Consider the following 19878-nt stretch of genomic DNA (forward strand, 5'->3'; position numbering starts at 1 on the left):
GTAGGAACTGCAGATGCTGGAGAACCTGAGATAACAAGGTAGAGCTGGATGAACATAGCAGGCCAAGCAGCATCACAGGAGCAGGAGAGCTGTCGCCTCGGGCTTAGACCCTTCTTCAGAAAAATCATATAACAACAATGGTGGTCTTGAAATGCTCACGAATGTAGCAGCTGTTGAGAAAATTGCTTTAGAAAATTTTGCTGCTCTTATAACCTTAAAATTTCCATTTTCTGACTGAACGTACCCAGTTTGGGTTAAAGGACTCTTTCACACAATTTTTGTTTTAGGTTGGTGGTGGGGTGGGGGTAGGGGGTGGGTGGTGCTGGGGGTGGAATTTGTCAGGACAGACCTTATTGTTACATCTCCAAGGACAACATGCTCAAACTTAAAAAACAGGAAGGAAACTACCAACAAGAGCACATGAACACCAACTGGCTACAAAAAGACACAACCAATACTCATCTCAATCCACGTGGACAAGGAGAACCACCACTTCGACTGGGACAACACCAAGATCCTGGGACATGTTAGGCTGAGACAAGCACAAGAATGCCTGGAAGCATAGCATTCCACGAAGTATGCTATTAATAAACACATTAAACTCGACCCCCATATACTTTCCACTACAAAGAAAAACCGGAAGTGAGGCAATTCATCTCCGTGGATCCCAGAGTTTAAAAACTAGGTGGGAAAACACATCAATGCTTCATTGGAGGCTGCACTGAGGATGTTACCTAGCATGGTAACGAAACGTCTGCGAAACAACAAACCAGCTTGGTGAGCCAACCAGCCTCATCACTTTATATTTAAAACTGTTATGTCCAGTAGCTCTCACCCTACAGGCTTCCTCCTCTAGTTTTTGTGCCCTTTATTCCGACTACCCCACTATGCACCATGTATAAGTAATGAGCTGTACTATAACAATGGAATGTCTTGAAATCCTTGTGGAGGGGGGGAAACTTTGTTTAGAAATCTATTTTAAAATGCCTTCAATACTGACAATCTTATAAAAATACAATCAGACAGTGCCATTTGTACTAACAAGAATAGAAACTTTACCCCATTTCACATTCCTTAATATTGTCCAAATAACCATACATTGAAAAAATATCAAGGAAATGATATCTCACTTTGAATTCATAAAGATGTCAATGAATCAAAGCTAACCCTCTGCCTCAAACTGAAAATGGACCTGTTTTGAACTTGTCCATTAGTGAGATTTGGAGCACAGTCAAGCCTTCATATTGAAGCCACCTAGTAATTTTATCAACAAAAATAGATGACCAAGCATCCGTTTCTCTGAATGACCTCATTATTATGAGTATGTGGCTGAAACTCAAGACTCTCAAATTGATTAGCTCAGCAGGAGTCTATTTAGAATTTGGGGTGCAGGGTTCATTTTTGATTGAATGATGTCATCATGAGGTTGCAGGAAGATGTTTTATTTGATGTGTTTTATCACTGTCTCTATTTGAAGACTAAGAGATAGTTTGCACTTAATGGTAGGGTCCTGGAGAGTGTTGCTGAACAAAGAAACCTTGGGGTGCAGGGACATAGTTCCTTGAAGGTAGAGTCACAGTTAGACAGAATAGTGAAGAAGGTATGCTTGCTTCTGTTGGTAACTGCATTGAGTATAGGAATTGGGATGTCATGTTGTGGCTGTATAGGACATTAGGTAGGCTACTTCTGGAATACTGCCTTCAGTTTTGGTCTCCAAGCTATAGGAAAGATGTTGTTAAACTTCAGAGGGTGCAGAACAGATTTACAAGGATGTAGCCATGGTTAGAGGCTAAATAAGATGAAACTATTTTCCCTAAAGTGTCAGAGGCTGAGGGGTGACCTCATAGAGGTTTATAAATTCATGAGGGGCATGGATAGTGTGAATAGCCAAAGTCTTTTCCTCAGAGTAGGGGAGTCCACAGCTATAGGGTTAAGGTGAGAGGGGAAAGATTTGAAAGGGATTTGACGGGCAACTTTTTCACAGAGGGTGATGCTTTTATGGAATGAACTGCCAGAGGATGTGGTGGAGGCTAGTACAATTACATTATATAAAAGGCGTCTGGATGAGCATATAAATAGGAAGAGTTTAGAGCGATATAGGCCAAATGTTGGCAGATGGGACAAGATTAATTTCGGATATCTGGTTGCCATGGTTGAGTTGGACTGAAGAGTCTGTTTCCATGCTGTACAGTTCTATGCCTCTGTAACCTCCTTTTTCCCAACTGAGTCACTATTTTCATGTTATCCAGGGCTGGGAAAATTCAGCTAGACTGGGTTGCAGCAGCTGATTGATTTTGCCAAACTCGCCAAAATAACCATTGCCGTTCACAAGAGGCTTATTACTGTTGATGAACAAATGATCGATGTGGAAAATGACTTTTGTTCATGGAAGACCAGCTTGCTAAGTGGCTTGACCCTCTCAAAACTCCATATAAGTCTGTCTGCGCTGCTTCTGAAATTTGGCTAGAAGTGCCCAAGAAACCTTACTGTTTTCAGTTATTATGTTCCCACTTCCAAGTATACTTGTTCATCTAACAATTCAATTTCATCTGTAAACACTCAAATATTTATTGTGACTGAGTCAGAAAGGGTGAACTAATCCCTTTCCATGATCCATTTCTCCACAGGTCATTGCAAAGTTTGAATTTAAAAAAGGAAATGATACATTCCAAGTTTAAGTAAATATTTATTTGTGGTAAATCAGACTGTATATAGTTTAGTATAATAAACATATCAACCAGGCTCCTTTAGTAACAAATAAAGAATTAGTTTATTGGAGACAAAGCTGATTCAAGCTGATTTTAAACTGTTTGAACTACACAACTACCTTCCTTGTAAAAAAACATACCAAGGCAACACATACACACGCACTGTCTCTCACACATGCACACACAACCTTCAAATCTAGGGAGAAAAAAATAAGAAATCATTAAATTCAGAGAAATGAATTATTCATAGATTTTTTTCCAATGTTGGCCTGCAGCTAATGTCGCTTTGAATACACTGGGCTTTCTCCCTGTATCAGGTATGGCTGGCTGGTATCTTTTTATCTGAAGACAGTAGAGTTGATTTGGAATTCTTCCTTCAAAAGTCTTCACTTGCAGGTACTCATCATGTCCAGTGAATTTTGCAGCTCTTCCAGTTTGGTGAGAAGGATTTTGGAGAGATGGAGACAAAGTGCAAATGTTGTTTAGGCAAGGTATCTCTGACTATCTGCGTTCACATCCAATGTATTTTTTCACCTACAAACTGGCTGCCCCTAATGGAATTGTAGAGGCAGTGACTCCAATTGTGCAATCTCTGCTCTTTGAAAACATAGAATTTTCCAACTAGTTTCTCTTGCTTTGTGTTTTCCCCAAAATACCCAAGATATAGATGTATGTCCAGTCAATGATTTTCTAAATGGATGGTTCAGATAGCACCTTAATAACAACATAAAAAACAATTAAAAAGTAGGTGTTGCTAACAGATCAAACTTACTTAATCACTGATAGAATACACTTAATCACAGACACTCATTCATTTTGTACACACTGAACAAATGGTCATGTTTGTCATTTTAATAAATAATGGGCAGCACAGTTGGCTCAGTGGTTACTACTGCTGCCTCACAGCATCAGGAACTTAAGGGAAATTCCAGTCTTGGGCAACTGTCTGTGTGAATTTTGCATGTTCTCCCTTTGCATGGGTTTCTGATGGGTATTTCAGTTTTCTCCCACACTCCAAAGATGGGCAGGTCAGGTGGATTGGCCATGCTAAATTACCCACTGTGTTCAGGGATATGTAGGTTAGGTGTGTTAGCCATGGGAAATACAGAGTTACAGGGATAGGTAAGGAATGGATCCTCTTTCGGAGTGTCCGTGTGGACTTGTTGGGCCACATGGCCTGATTTCACACTCTGGGGATTCTATCAAAAAACTGTTTTGCATCCAGTTCCCATAATAATCAAATGTAACTAGTAACATCCTATGTTTGCTGGCCTAATCTTTTATTTCATATATTACAAGCACTGTTTAGATTAGAAACTAAACGTCAGTCAAATGTGCTTTCTTTGTATATGTTGTCTCCAGATTAAATGTACCGAAAGAAGCTTTAATTCCTCTTACTAACAATGACATGAGAAAGTTGAGCATGCTGAAGAAGAGACCCTATGTCAACTCTCAACCCCTCTGGAAGAAAGAGGTAAGGTAAAATTATGATTAATTAGTTTCTTATCCAGTAATACGTCACCAGTAATTTTGCTGATAATACAAAATAACAAAGTGTGGTCAGGCTGTACAAAGAAATAGCTGGATCACGGCCATAAGATGTCAGAGCAGAAGTAGGCCATTCAGCCTGTCAGCTCTGCTCTGCCATTCCTGGCTAATAATCCTCAGCTTCACTTTTCTGCCTTTCCCCACAATGTAGGAACAGGAGTAAGCCATTCACTCCCTCAAGCCTGTTCAGCCATTCAACAAGATCATGGCTGATCTGTGGCCTAGCTCCATATACCTGACATTGCTCCATATTCCTTAATACCTTTGCTTTAATAAAAAAAAGTCTGCCTCAATTTTAAAATTCACAACTGATCTAATGTTCCCTACTGTTTGTGGAAGAGAGTTCCAAACTATACCACCCTGTGTATGCAGAATGATTCTATCCTGAACAGTCTCATCCTTATAAGTGATAATGGGAACTGCAGATGCTGGAGAATCCAAGATAATAAAATGTGAGGCTGGATGAACACAGCAGGCCAAGCAGCACTCCTGGGATGCTGCTGGGCCTGCTGTGTTCATCCAGCCCCACACTTTGTTATCTCTCTTCCTTATGCCCCCTAGTTTGAGAATGCCTAAGCAGTGGAAATAGTTTATCTACCCTGTCTTTTCCTGTTAATATTCTTGAAGACTTTGATCAGATCACTCCTTAACCTTCTAAATTCCAGAGAAAACAGGATTAATTTATATAACCTCTCCTTATATCTTAACCTTGTAGTCCAGGTATCGTTGTTGTAAACCTATATTGTACTTCATGCAAGGGGCAGTATATTTTCCCAAGTTGTGGTGTCAAGTTCTTCTCTCTGTACATCAAGTGGGGTCTAACTAGGATTTTGTATAACTGCAGCATAACTTCTGTGTCCTTGTATTCTAGCCCTTTAGATATAAAGGCGAGTATTCCACTATCTTTCTTGATTGTTCTTCTACACTTGTTTATGGTGTATATGGTGTACTTTAAAGATCCTTGCACCCGAACCCTCAGATCATTTTGGAGTTCTGAGAAAGGGGCACCGGACCCAAAACGTTAACTTTTTTTCCCTTCACAGATGCTGCCAGACCTGCTGAGCTTTTCCAGCAGCTTCTGTTTTTATTCCTAATTTACAGCATCCACAGTTCTTGCAGTTTTCACTTTGGGCATCTGTTGGACTTAGCCCTGGATTCCCTTACTGATGAAAAATTTAACCTCTCCACATCTAACCTGTGAAGACCTCTAAGAATGTTGCATGTTTCAATAAGGTTTCCTCATTCTTCTATATTCCAAAGAGTTCTGACCCAATCTATTCAACGTATCCTGTAAGACAGCCCCTCTATACGTTGTATCAGCCAAGTGAACCTTCTCTGGACTGCTTCCAATGCCATTATATCTTTCTTTAGGTGAGTTCACAGTATTCCAGCTGAGGTCTGCCTGGTTCCTCGTATAGTTTTAGAAGAATCTCCTTTTTTTTTCCATTTGAAGTAAAGGCCAATATTTAATTTCCCTTCCCCATTACCCACTGAACTTGGTTACTAGCTTTTTGTGATTTATAGACAAAGACTCCCAAATCCTCCGTTCCATAGCTTTCTGCAGTCTTCCTCTATTTAAATAATATTCAAATCCTCTATTCTTCCTCCCAAAAGCATAACTTCAGTTTCCCTACATAAGATTCCATCTTCCAAGGTTTTGTCCTTTTGACTGTATCCCTCTGCAGATATGGTAAATAATTGTTGTCTCAGCACCGACCCCTGTGACAAGCATTATATAGAACAAAACTGCACGTAAAAAATGATAACTCTGTAATTATACACTAAGGCAAACATTAATCAAAATACTTGTGTACTTATATACACTGTAAAGAGCAGTTTTATTCAGTCATGCTAAATGGCACTTGCCATTATCAATATTGAAATAAAAGGTCTGGGGCTGCCCTCACAACTATGTGGATCTGTGGGCAGCAAATATGTGTCTAATGAGGAGTGGGTGTATGGAAATCTCCCAACTCAATTTGTCAATGTATTATTGACAAAAGCACCTAGTATTCACAAAGTCAGTTATTCCAAGCTCAGCGGCAAAGTAGTACATTTCATTTGGATATGTCATTGCAATCTGTTATTGAATTACAGCATGTTACAAATGTGTGCATTGCTACAACAAACATGGCGATATAAATCTTTTAAAAATCCACAAACCCATCTGCCTTGCCATTGTCTCTGTCTGTTCCTGCCCCACTGTACTTATCTCCTCTTACCTTGACTGAGTTCCCCGGTCCAGGAACTCCCCACCTACATCCTGGACACCATGCCCTTTACCTCCTCCAAGACCTCCGATTCCCTGGCCCCAACACCTCATCTTCACTATGGATATCCAGTCCCTGTATACTTGTATCCCCCATGCAGATAGCCTAAAAGCCCTATGCTTTTTCCTCTCCCTTAGGCCCAATCAATCCCCCTCCAACGACATCCTCATCTGCTTAACTGAACTCGTCCTTACCCTTAACAACTTCTCCTTCAACTCCTTCCCCTTCCTACAAATGGAGTGGGTAGCCATGAGTACCTGCATGGGCCCAACCGATGCCTGCCTCTTTGTAGGATACATGGAACAGTCCCTGTTCTGCAGCTACACTGGCTCTATCCCCTACCTTGTCCTCCACTACATCAGTGACTGTATTGGCGCTGACTTGTGCTCCCACGAGGGGCTCAAACAGTTCATCAACTTTACTAACACCTTCCACCCCAACCTCAAGTTCACCTGGACCATCTCTGATCCTTCTCTCTCTTTCCTGGATCTCTCTGTCTCCATCTCTGATGACCACCTCAAAATCTGTCTATTTCAAGCCCACCGACTCCCACAGCTACCCTAGACTATACCTCCTCTCGGCCACCTTCCTGCAAGAATGTGATCCTCTACTCCCAGTTCTCCACCTCTGTAGCGTCTGCTCTCAAGATGGGGCATTCTACTCCTGAACATCCCGGATGTCCTCTTATTTCAATGATTGCAACTTCCCCCCATTTCAGTGGTTGAAAATGCTCTTGATAGCATCTCTTGCATTTCCCATACCTCTGCCCTCACAACCCCTCCCCCCAACAAAAACAAAGACAGAATCCCCTTTGTCCTCACTTATCACCCCACTAATGTCTGGATTGAACGTATCATTCACTGCTACCTCTGCCACCTGCATTCTGACCCCACAGCGAAGGATATATTTCCCTCCCCATCCCCACCTGCCTTCCAGAGGGACCACTCTCTCTTAAACTCGCTCATCCGTGCCACACTCCCCACCAGATCCACTACCCCGGCATGTTTCCCGCAACCACAGGAAATGCTGTACCCGCCCCTACACCTTTCTCTCACCTCCATCCAAGAAACCAAAAAAACCTTCCACATCAGACAGAGGTTCACCTGCACATCTGCTAATGTGGTCTACTGCATCCACTGTTCCAAATGTGGCCCCCTGTACATTGGTGAGACTAAGTGGACGCTTGGAGACCACTTTGTAGAGCACATACACTCGGTTTGCGACAAATGACAACACCTCCCAGTCGCGAACCACTTCAACTCCCCCTCCCACTCCCTGGACGACATGTACACCTAGGCTGCCTCCAGTGTCACAATGACGCCATCCAGAAGCTGGAGAAGCAGCACCTCAGCTTCCATCTTGGGAGCCTACAACCCAATGGTCTTAGTGTGGACTTTACCAGTTTCAAAATCTCCCCACCCCCATCTTATCCCATGTTGAACCCTCCCTCTCATCCCCAGCCTCCTTGACCTGACACAACCTGTCCGTCTCCTCTCCCATCTATTGCTCCTCCCACCTCACTGACCGATCCCCACCACTCTCTACCAGCATACACTCACTTATCATCATCCCACCTACCTTCCCGAGCGCCACCCCTCCTTTCTGTCTTTACTTCGGAGCTCACCCATCCCCCATTTCTCAAGAAGGGTACCGACCTGAAACGTCACTTTTTCTGCTCCTTTGCTGCTAGGCCTGCTGTGTTCCTCCAGCTCCACACTGTGTTTTTGACTCCAGCATCGGCAGTTCTTACTGTCTCTGATATAAATCTTCTATTCTTTTCAGATGGAAATTATGGAGATGTGTGAAGTGAAGGCTGAAATACAGGCCCTGGAATCTATTTCTTCTGACTACCTCACAAGAGTATACTTACCAAACAAACTCAAGTTTGGTGGATGGATATAAAAAAATTGTCCGTATTATTTGAAGTGATGTATTCATACATTTGACTGTATTCAGGTGAATTATATTTCTGATTTGATTTGTGCCAGCTGTGCAGCCTTCATGTTGTTTGATGTAACAGCAATTGATTATTAGTTGACATGGTGCCTAAATGTTGTCATCTCTGGGTGAGTTGGTTTGCCGAAGTTGCTGATTTATTTGATATTCTATTCCATTCCGGTTATTCAGCCTCTTGTTTGGTGGCTGTCTTGGTTAAGTTGATACATTAGTCAGATATATCTGTTCATTTGGTGAGTAAGTTGAAATTATACTTGTTCAGTTGATGAACCTGCTGTAAACTTCCTGACTGAGTTGATGCACCAGTTATTCAGTAGTGTGGTTGGCTTCTCTATTTGCTGTTACCGTTATGTTGACTGTGCTGAAACTAGTAACAAATTTCATAGAATACATTAAGATTCACAAACGCTGAAACAGTTATAATTCATTATCAAATATTTACACTTTCACATTTGTGACTAAGTTCCGAAATAAATAGGATAATTGCTTTACGTAAAGGACAATATTCAGTCATTGCTTAACGACTCAGATTATGTTGTGAATTATGATGACAACACTGCAATAGTTCCTAATGATAAGAAAATGAAAAGATTAGGTGGAGGGGATGTGTCTGATAGCCATGTCCTCACCCTGACATGGAGACAATCCTTGCCTTTGTAGAAAAGGACCAGGACCTGTCCTGTGGGGCACAGTCGTCCATGTTCTGGCAACTGACTAAGTCTCACTTGTTCTTGCACTGAAACACTGGCGTTAAACAGACAGTGCCATGCATTGGGCACCACTTGTAACCTGCAGCCATGATGCCTTCTGCCCCTTGTGCCTTACAGGTACATCTGCAGAGAACCACTCATTCCTCCCTGGAGTGAAATCCTCAATCGCTGTGGACCAGTATCGAGACCTGAAGGAAACACCAACAAGGCTATTTCCTGGGTCCCCCACCAGCTCTGTTATTCCAGTGGAGTCAAGGTGAGTGGAGTGTGGGATTGGAGATTGCTGAGGATAGGCAAGGAGGAAATGCCCCAGGTGCCTGATACTCAGAGCAGTGCCAGAGACAACGTAGCACCAGGAGACATAAGCAGGGAAGGATCCTGTAGTCTCAGCAATCAAAGAAGTTTGTGTAAAATACAAAAGGTGAAGCAGCAGTGGCAGATAAGTATATGGGATACACTATTCCTCATCACTAAAATGCTGGAGTAATGCAGCCATTCCTGTGACCTCACATCTGCCTGTATGGACAGGTTGGTAGCTGACATCAAGAGACATGCCCAGCATCCTCAGGGTGCTGGAGAGTAGCGTACACCTGCACACCATCACCCCAGATATTGGTCCCAGGACTGAAGGTATGTCAGGGTGTGGGGAGATAGGAGTGTGTGCCTTGACTCTATTCCATGAGCCCTGTTTTTACAAAGACACAAGGAAGTACCAGGAGACATCCACCTTGAGGTAGAACTGTACACACGTTTCTTAGCAGTTATCACTCAGTACACTGCACAAGTAACCTGGCTCTCTACGACCATCCTGCCTGCCCCTCTGACCCCTGGAAGTTCAGGCCACAAATGCCGAACTTGCCTTTGACAAGAAGGCCTTCGGCATGTCTGTCACATCCAGATCCATGTGCCCTGGGGTTCCCCTCCAGGACCAATGACGTCCAACCAGGAACAGGCCCCTTCAACCCCATGTTTGGAACTGGATACCTCAGTGATATCCAGCAGGAGGGAGAGGAGAAGGAAGGTATACTGAAAGCACGAGGGCCACAGCTGACAGCTATGTACATAGTTTGTTTAGTATGTAAATGTTTGTTTTATGTTCATGTGGTTGCCCCTGTCTCTGTGTTAGACCTAGACTCCTCATTATGCGCTGCAGCATCACTGTTTCAGCAGTAATGAGGTGCTATAGTTGGGCTGTATGGTGAGCAGCAGTCGCTAAGTGTGTAGCCATGATCTTATTGAATGGCAGAGCAGGCTCAAAGGGCCAAATGGCCCACTCCTGCTTCTGGTTCTTATGTACATGCCCTTGTCTCACCTAACACCTTAGGCCTCCCTTTCAATATTGCCTATTATCCACCTAGCTGTGTGCTCAGGTGTATGTATATATCAGGCAATTCCCTGGCATTGATGTTAAAAGGGGGGCGCAGTACAGAGAGAAGGTCAGTGCTCAAGGTTTACCAGGGAGTAGGCACTCTGCATGTCTGTGTCATGGCTGACTTGTTCACCTGTATTCCCCAGTAATTGTTTGCAGATGCAGTCCACTCCCTCACATATCAGTTCACTTAACCTGCACTTTTCAAGAGCTTTCCTGGCTGTTCTCATGAACATTGTGCACTTTCCATTTCCTTCATGACTGCTACAACCGCAGGCTTTCCTCTGCACTGGCTTCCAGCCTCAGTATTAACATGCCACTGAGGCACCAAGCATAAACCTCTCCTTGCTAACTGCCTTCCGCAAACTCCGCAGGCTTCACACTTCCCCAGTTGATCCCCCAAGTCATTTGTATGGACTACACCCACATACCTGCTTCCCTTGCCTCGTAGTTTCTGTGAATGGAGGCATTGGAGTGCCTATTGCCCATCCTCTTGAACGAGCTGACCTGCACGAGCCAGCCCACACCCCTGATTGATGAATACATTGGGCTGCTGTGGCCATTCTAAATTAAACAGCAGCCAGCAGCTATTGGTTACAGAGGACGGCAGAAACCAAGATCAAAGAGATCTCAAAGGTTTGGAGGAATCAGTTGCATCCAGCCCAAGCGTTGTGAATTGGAGGAGTTTTGATCAGACTTCCAGGCACCTTGACTTCTAGCCAGTGCCTGAGGACATGCACTTTACACCCCTGATGTGGCAATGGTGTGGGTTGTTGGCATGTACCCAGTGGATGCTTTTACCTGGTTCATGACCCCATCGGACAAAACCCACAGAACATTCAGAAAGGTCTGGGTCGAGGGAAAATAAAAATACACCTGGATGCCACCCCCTCACTGAAGACACGACCTGGCCTGCAATGGAGCTCTGGCCACCTGAAAAGGTAGAGTGCACCCTGATCCCCTGCGAGATCCACCTTCATAGAAGAGAGCCACCCCTTTGTCAGAAAATGAGAAGTTTCCATGGCCCAGCTCGAACATGCAGATTGCTACAGCTGGTATCTTTTTTTAAGATGGATTGAGCTAGATATAGAATAAATACTGTGGGAATTTGGGAAATGCTCATTTGGTGTTTTTAATAAAGAACGCTGTGTTAATAAGTTCGAGTTGAGCCATAAACTGAATTCTATTTGTCTGTCTCACCAACAAGAGCATTTGGGTAAAATGTTTTTAATACAAAGTGTCTAAAGCACAGACAACACTGCAAATGTGACCGCATGCTCCCTGGACCATAGATGTGAAGATCTCCTGTGCAAAGCCACCCTGGTCAGATGCCTGAACATGTCAGAAGCCTCGCTTGGGTATGGAAAGCTGCACTAATGGTGCTTTCAAACATGCTTGACTGCTTGCTGCACATGCTGTGTGTTTGGAGTAAATGTTGCTGCCAAATGGTACAGCTGCTACATTGACATGGCATGCTGACGTACAACAAAATGCGCACACCAAGGACTGAGGCCAACTGTCTGGTTGTGTGACTGATCATTTGCCACTAACCCCACTTCCTATAAAGACTCCAACCCATTCTCTCAGTTCTTCTGGGTCTGTCGTACATGTTCAGATAAGGCCAACTTCAACAAGGGAGCCGCTGAAATGTCCACCTTCTTCGTCAACTGAGGATTCCCCAGCTCCATTGTCGACAGGGCCCTCAACCAGGTTCGACCCATCTCCTGCACTTCCACCCTCACCCTTTCTCTTCCCTCCCACAACAGTGATAGGGTTCCCCTTATCCTCACCTACCATCCCACCAGCATCCACGTCCAGAAGATCATCAGACGCCATTTCCGCCACCTCCCGCAAGATGCCACCACCAGACACATATTCCCCTCCCCTCCCTTGTCTGCCTTCTGCTGGAACTGTTCCCTCTGGCACACCCTGGTCCATGCTTCCATCAACCCCTACACCTCCCCACAGCCCTACGGCACCTTCCCTCATAACCGGAAAAGGGGCAACACCTGCGCATTTACCTCCTTCCTCCCCAGAATCCCAGGGCCTAAACATTCTTTGCAGGTGAAGCAACATTTCACCTGCACTTCCAAGAATCTTGTCTACTACATTCGCTGCTCACAATGTGGTCTCCTCTACATTGGAGAAACGAAACGTAAACTTGGTGACTGCTTCTTAGAACATATACCTTATGGCAAAAAAGACCCTGAACTACCTGTTGCCTGCCACGTCAATGCACCACCTTGCTCCCTGGCCAACATCTCTGCATCTGGCTTGCTGCAGTGTTCCAGTGAAGCCCAACACAAGCTGGAGGAACAACACCTCATTTTCCACTTGGGGACCCTGCAGCCATCCGGACTCAATATTGAGGTCAATAATTTTAGGGCCTAAACTCTCCCCCGGTTGTTAGTCACTAACAGTCCCCATTAACAACTACTCACGCCCACACAACCATCATTAGCAACTCCCTTGTCTGCCCAACAGTCTTTCTCTCTCTTTGGGCTCTATCCTATTGTTTACTTCATACCCCACCCACCTCCCTATTTCCTGTATATATCTGAGGTTTTCCCAGCCACCATCAGTTCTGAAGAAGGGTCACCGGTCCGGAAACATTAACTCTGTTTTCTCCTTCACGGATGCTGTCAGACCTGCTGAGCTTTTCCAGCAACTCTGTTTTTGCTGTTAATTTTGGTGTTGTCTGCAAATTTGCTTAACATTCCCCCAATATTTTCAACTATATCATTGATGGATATAACAGTAACGTCCCAGTACTGATCCTGGTGGTAACCACTGGATACCGGCCTCCAGTCATCAGAACAGCCTTTTACCACTACCCATTCTGTCCTATTACCAAGCCAGTTTCTGATCCATCTCACCCAGTTTCCTCAATTCCATATCATCTCAATCAGTTTCCCATGTGGGACTTTGTCAAAAGCTTTGCTAAAATCCATGAAAACTACATCATCCGAACTTCCCTCACCCACATATTTGATTACATTTTTTAAGAAATTCTAACAAATTTGTTAGGCATGACCTCCCTCTGACAAAGGCATGGTGACTATCCCTAATTAACTCATGCCTTTCCAAGTTAGTATTAATTCACTCCTTCACAATTTTTTCTAATAGTTTCCCTGCCACTCACATGAGATTCACCAGTCTGTAATTTCCTGGTTCCGTTTTACCACGCTTCTTAAAAAGTGGTACCGCATTAAGCCATCCTCCAGTCTTCTGGCACTTCCCCTGTGGCCAGAGTGAAATCAAAACTCTGTGTCAGAGTACCTGCAATTTCCTGCCTTGCCTTGCTCAGCAAACTGCGATGTAATGCATCCAAGTGGGAGATTTTGCCTTGTTTTTAAGCCCAAAAGAGCCTCCAATACCTCCCCATTTTCAAAGTTAAACTGCAAGTTCCTCACAGTCCTTTCTATTGAACTCCTGTCTCTAGGTTCTCCTTTTCCAGACTGAAGAGAATTATTCATTTAACATGCTTACAATGTCCTGTGGTTTTGCACACAAGTTGCCCCCTTGGTCCCTAATCTTTCCGGAGTTAACCTCTTCCATTTAATGTATTTTAAAAAGTCTTACGATTCGCTCTGTTCCTGTTCTCAAGTTCTTTCTCATGCTCCGTTTTTTCCCCTTGTAATAGCTTTCTTAAATTCTCTCCTGTGCTTCTTGTATTCTGGACTGTCGCTGAATTGCTTCCTTTGGGCTTGCTAAAAGCTGTACTCTTCTTTATCCATTTCTGAATTGTCCTAGATTTCGAGGGTTCTCTGAACTTATTCCTCGGACATTTCCCTCTAAAGAATACATGTTGGACTTACACTCTCCCCTGCTCCTTTTTGAATGATGTGACTCTGTTTCATCGATATTCTGTGTCCCCTCCCCCTGCCAGACTAGTTTAAAGTTCTCCCAACAGCATTAGCAAACCTATCTTAAAGGACGTTGATCCCAAGACTAGATATGGGACAACTAGCCTTATCACGTAGGTGGAAATATGTGGGAAAGGTGCCTCTTGATGAAACTTACAAGACAAAACAAGTTTGGTTGCCAGAAATTTCACAGGGAAGCTGGAGAATCAAGATATAAGGGTAGGTTCACTGACAACAAGAAAAGCAATTTTGAAGACTTCTTTGGCATTGCTGGAAACAGATTCCCATGAGTATAGACCAATCAGTATTAAAGCTGCATTTCTTCAGGGAGACCAGTTCTAGAGGGAAGTGTTTCTTTATCCTGCAAAAGAAGTACCAAACGTAATGATGACACTGGGAAGTTAATGAAATGATATGTGTTCTGAATGATACCTTGGGATGTTTGTACTTCTCAGTTTTGTCTGTTTTATTAAAACTGGGTGGTCTTAAGTTAAAGGCAAGCCTTGCCATATTTTACTGGTGTCATAAGGGCCAGCTTTGCAGTTTTAAAACAGATGCTGGAAAGTGAAGAGATTTGCACATTGAAATAATGGATATCAGCAGTCAGCCATTTGATAATTAAAAGAACAAGATTTGCAAAACATTTGGACTTACTGGAAGAAGAAACTTTAATGTGTAAAGAAAACTATGGGAGTATAATCTGTTTTCATTTTATATGTTATTGTAAATTATTATAGATTGATTTATCTAAAAATAAAATGGTGAGCCTGTTATCACTTAATGTAGTCTAAAAGAATGCCCTAATGGAAGGATGGACAGGTGAATCTTTAATTCAGACTTGTATGTGTTAGAATTAGTTGTACACATATAGGGAGCTGGTAATCATGCATGAGAGCTTATGGAGTGTGATTAGTTGAAATAAAGCTTTTACATAAATGTATGGCTTTGAATTCTGTTTAAATACAGGTATCCTTTGGAGTATAACAAATGCCACTGTATTTTTCTAGATTGTATCTTCATCCTAGATATCAATTATGATGTTTCCTGGACCATTGACTCCACATGTCTGTTATTGGGATTGTTTTCAAGTACACAGGAAGCTCAAGGGTGAAATCCAAAGTAGCAAATTGCAATGTTCTTTTATTTATTTGTGGAAAGCAACATATTTCATTCTAGATTAGATTCCCTACAGTGTGGAAACAGGCCTTTCGGCCCAACATGTCCACACCGCCCTTTGAAGCATCCCACCCATCCATCCCCCTATAACCCACACATCCCTAAACACTATGGGCAATTTAGCATGGCTGATCCACCTAGCCTGCACATCTTTGGACTGTGGCAGGACACCGGAGCACCCGGAGGAAACCCACGCAGACACAGGAGAATGTGCAAACTCCACACAGTCACTCGAGGCTGGAATCAAACCCGGGTCCCTGGCACTGTGAGGCTGCAGTGCTAACCACTGAGCCACCGTGCCGCCCTAAATTCTAGAACTATTTATCTCTACAGTGACTTTCTACTTTGAACTCTTGACCTGCTATTATTTTATACACTTTTCATACCCTTGGGACATCCCAAATTACTTTCCAGCCAGTGAAGTAGAATTCTGACATGTAGCTGTCATTGTTGTGTAGGGGAAATGAGGCAGTCAAATTATGCATTTACCTCCCAATGTTAATACAGACTAGAAATCTGTTTTTATTTTAATCAATGTTGATTGTAGGATGAATACTGCCAGGATGTATTTTTTTTCAGTGTAGTTGAACATTCGCTAATTAGTTTGCCTTTCAGTGTTCTGATTGGTATTTGATTCTAAGATTCTGATTTGGCTGGAAGTTCCAGTTTGGAATTCTAGGAAAATTGCACACACTGTCTCTAATTCGTCCCCCCACCCTTTCCCATTCTGTATCTTTCTTTCCAATTTCCTTTTCTATCTATCTCATTCGCCATTCTCCAGCACTCTTTGTCTCTCCCCTCTTTAACTCCCATAAATTATCTAAGCATACGTCAAATATTAATCCATATTATGTCCAGAAATTACCACCACCAGCCTGATAGTCTCCACTGTCACTTTGATTTGAATATGAAATGTTTGTAAAACAGGGTGGCAAAGAGTGAGTGAAAAATACAAAAAAGAACTCTCTGATCTCCTTGAACATGACTAAATGCCAACCACAACCACAAAACCTGTCACTTCCACTGGGATTTATTATAAACCACACAGGGACTCATTTCAACTTAGTTCATTCTATCCCCTACGTCCCCCCATACCTTCTCACTCTCCATCCTATTTCCCTTTCTAACTTACAGTACTCCCGTTCTCACTCTGCCTCTTAACCCCATATTCCACATCCCCTTACCCTGTGTCTCTCACTCTCTTTATTTCACTTTCTGCCTTTCTTACTCTCACTTTGTTCCCACTGTTGCCCTCTTTTGTCTCCCTCAGCCCCTCATTTCCTCCCTTTCTGACTTGTCCCATTTTCCACTCTTCCTCTTTCTGTGTGCCTTCATTACTTCCCTATTTCCTGCTGCTCCCATTTCAAACATTGTTTCTCTCACAATCCCTGCTTTCCTACTCTATTTTTCTCATTCGTACCCTTTTAAACCAATAAATTATTGTTGTATGAACGAACTACCACCAGCAACATTATTTCTCATGCTTTTGAATTGATCTCTTTAAGAACAATTTTCATACAGTTTCAGTGAAGTGAATTTTTCCAAACAGCAAACGCTGTTTCTCTTCACAGAGTCTATTGGGTTTTTACAGCACTTTCTGTTTTTATTTCAGATTTCCAGCACTTAGCTTTTATTTTGGGTGAACCGGCTCCCTTCAATTCAGGCTCCCCAGTTGCCCACAAAAAGTTCTTTTGATTACAAGGTACAACTTTTTCCATTTAAATTTAAATTCATAGAATCCCTACAGTGTGGAAACAGGCCATTTGGCCCTACAAATCCACACCAAACCTCAGAGCATCCCACCCAGACCCATCTAATATATGCCCTCTACCTCCCTGAACACGATGAGCAATTTAGCATGACCAAACCACCTAACCTGCGCATCCTCAATCTGTGGGAAGAAACTGGAGTACCTGAAGGAAACCCACACAGACATGGGGAGAATATGCAAACCCATACAGACAGTCACCTAAGGCTAGAATTGAACCTGGGCTCCTGGTGCTGTGAGGCAGCAGGTCTAACCACTTTGGCACTGTGCTGCCCCCAAAGGTCGTGGTGCAAAGATTAAGTGTATTATGGACAACATCAGACCTCCTCAATATATTTTAAGAAAGTAGCCTATACCCTAACTGGTTCTTATTTTAATGGCAAATGTAGAGTGCTGTGTTCCAGATGCAATGCAACTGGTCAAACTACTCTTAAGCTAAGCGAAACACAATTTATTCAAACACTGTAGTTAAAATGCAAACAATAGAAAGAAGAAATAAAATAACAACTCTATTGGAAGACATAACAGATACAATAACTTACTAATTAACTGCTCCAATACAATAACATTCTATAAACACATGCCTTGACAAAATTCAGAAAATAGATTTGTCTCATAGGTAACTGCAGAAACCCAGAAGGAAAATCATCAAGAGAAAACTCAGCAAGAGTAGCAGCCAGGCAACATTTACTGCAGCTTCCAACCCTGTTAGGACACCAAAAGTAACTGATGTTGAATCTTAAAGCTTAAAAACTAGACACAAAAACAAAATTGCTGGAGAGGCTCAGCAGGTCTGGCAGCATCTGTGAAGGAGAAAACAGTTAATGTTTCGAGTCCGGTGACCCTTCCTCAGAACTAATGGTGGCTGGTAAAATAGCCGTTCATATGCAGAAAATAGGGAGGTGGGTGGGGCAGGGAGTAAACCATAGGATAGGGCCCAAAGAGACAGTTGATAGACAAAAGGAGTTGCTAATGATCAGGCTGGGACGGTGAATAGTTGTTAATGGGGACTGTTCATGACTAACAACAGTGGGTGTGTAATGGCAGGCTATGTGGTAACAAGGCCTGGTGTGTGGCGTAGGGAGTTGGGACATGGGAGAGTTTAGGCCCTAAAATTATTGAACTCAGTATTGAGTCCGGAGAGCTGTAGGGTCCCCAAGCGTAAAATGAAGTGTTGTTCCTCCAGCTTGAGTTGGGCTTCGCTGGAACACTGCAGCAGGGAGCAAAAAGAACCCTGAACTACTTGTTGCCTGCCACTTTATCACACCACCCTGCTCCCTGGCCAACATCTCTGTCTCTGGCTTGCTGCAGTGTTTCTGTGAAGCCCAATGCAAGCTGGAGGAACAACACTTCATTTATGCTTGGGGACCCTACCATCCTCCAGATTCAATATTGAGTTCAATAATTTTAGGGCCTAAACTCTCCCATGTTTCAGCCCCCTACCCCACACATTAGGCCTTGTTATCACATAGCCTGCCATTACACAACCCCTGTTAGTCACCAACAGTCCCCATTTAACAACTATTCACGCTCCCAGCCTGATCGTTAGTAACTCCTTAATCTGTTCAAATTCCTTTCTCTTTCTTTGGGCTCTATCCTAAGGTAGAGCCCCTTTGTGGGCAGCACAGTGGCTCAGTGGTTAGCACTGCAGCCTCACAGCATCAGGGACCCAGGTTCAATTCCAGCCTCAGGCAACTGTCTGTGTGGAGTTTGCACATTCTCCCCGTGTCTGCGTGGTTTCCTCCAGGTGCTCCAGTTTCCTCCCACAGTCCAAAGATGTGTAGGCTAGGTGGATTAGCCATGCTAAATTGCCTGTAGTGTTCAGGGGTTATATAGTGTGTGGGTTATATGGGTCTGGGTGGGATGCTCCAAAGGGCAGTGTGGACTTGTTGGGCCAAAGAGCCTGTTTCCACACTGTAGGGAATCTAATCTATCATTTACTCCCTACCACACCAACCTCCCTATTTTCTGCATATAAACTGATGTTTTCCCAGCCACCATCAGTTCTGAAGAAGGATCACCGGTACTGAAACATTTACTCTGTTTTTTTCCTTCACAGATGCTGCCAGACCTGCTGAGCTATTCCAACAAGTTTGTTTTTGTTTCTGATTTACAGCATCTGCAGTTCTTTTGGATTTTAAAAACTGGACATCCTGGTCTGAAAGACCTGGCCACACCCGGCCAGGCTGCTTTTGTTGTTCCCACTTACAACCCAAAGGTCTCACAAGTTGTTTATTTTCTTATAGACTGCTCATCATGTATCCCCCAATCTCTCACTAAAATAAACCAGGACAAAACACACCTTTGTTGGGGCGTCACAGTGGCTAACACTTCTGCCTCACAGCACCAGGGACCCAGATTCAATTCCCACAGTCAGGCAACTGTCTATGTGGAGTTTGCACATTCTCCCTGTGTCTGTACGGGTTTCCTCCAGGTGGTCCAGTTTCCTCCCACAGTCCAAAGATGTACAGGTTAGGGTGGATTGGCCATGCTAAATTGCCCATAAT

General features: G+C 43.4%; 1 protein-coding gene across 1 annotated transcript in view; it reads left to right on the forward strand.

Annotated features, from left to right (window-relative positions):
• spo11 (SPO11 initiator of meiotic double stranded breaks) overlaps window positions 1-9226 on the forward strand; it is a 53583-nt gene extending 44357 nt beyond the window's left edge. Inside the window, exons 12-13 of the mRNA XM_048550159.1 lie at window positions 4071-4182; window positions 8309-9226. Of these exons, the coding sequence (XP_048406116.1) occupies window positions 4071-4182; window positions 8309-8428 (232 nt within the window). The 3' untranslated portion in view covers window positions 8429-9226. The remainder of the gene's footprint in view (window positions 1-4070; window positions 4183-8308) is intronic.
• Window positions 9227-19878: the final 10652 nt, after the last annotated feature.

Source organism: Stegostoma tigrinum, chromosome 19 (genome assembly GCF_030684315.1).
Source record: "Stegostoma tigrinum isolate sSteTig4 chromosome 19, sSteTig4.hap1, whole genome shotgun sequence".
In the NCBI taxonomy this organism is placed as follows: domain Eukaryota; kingdom Metazoa; phylum Chordata; class Chondrichthyes; order Orectolobiformes; family Stegostomatidae; genus Stegostoma; species Stegostoma tigrinum.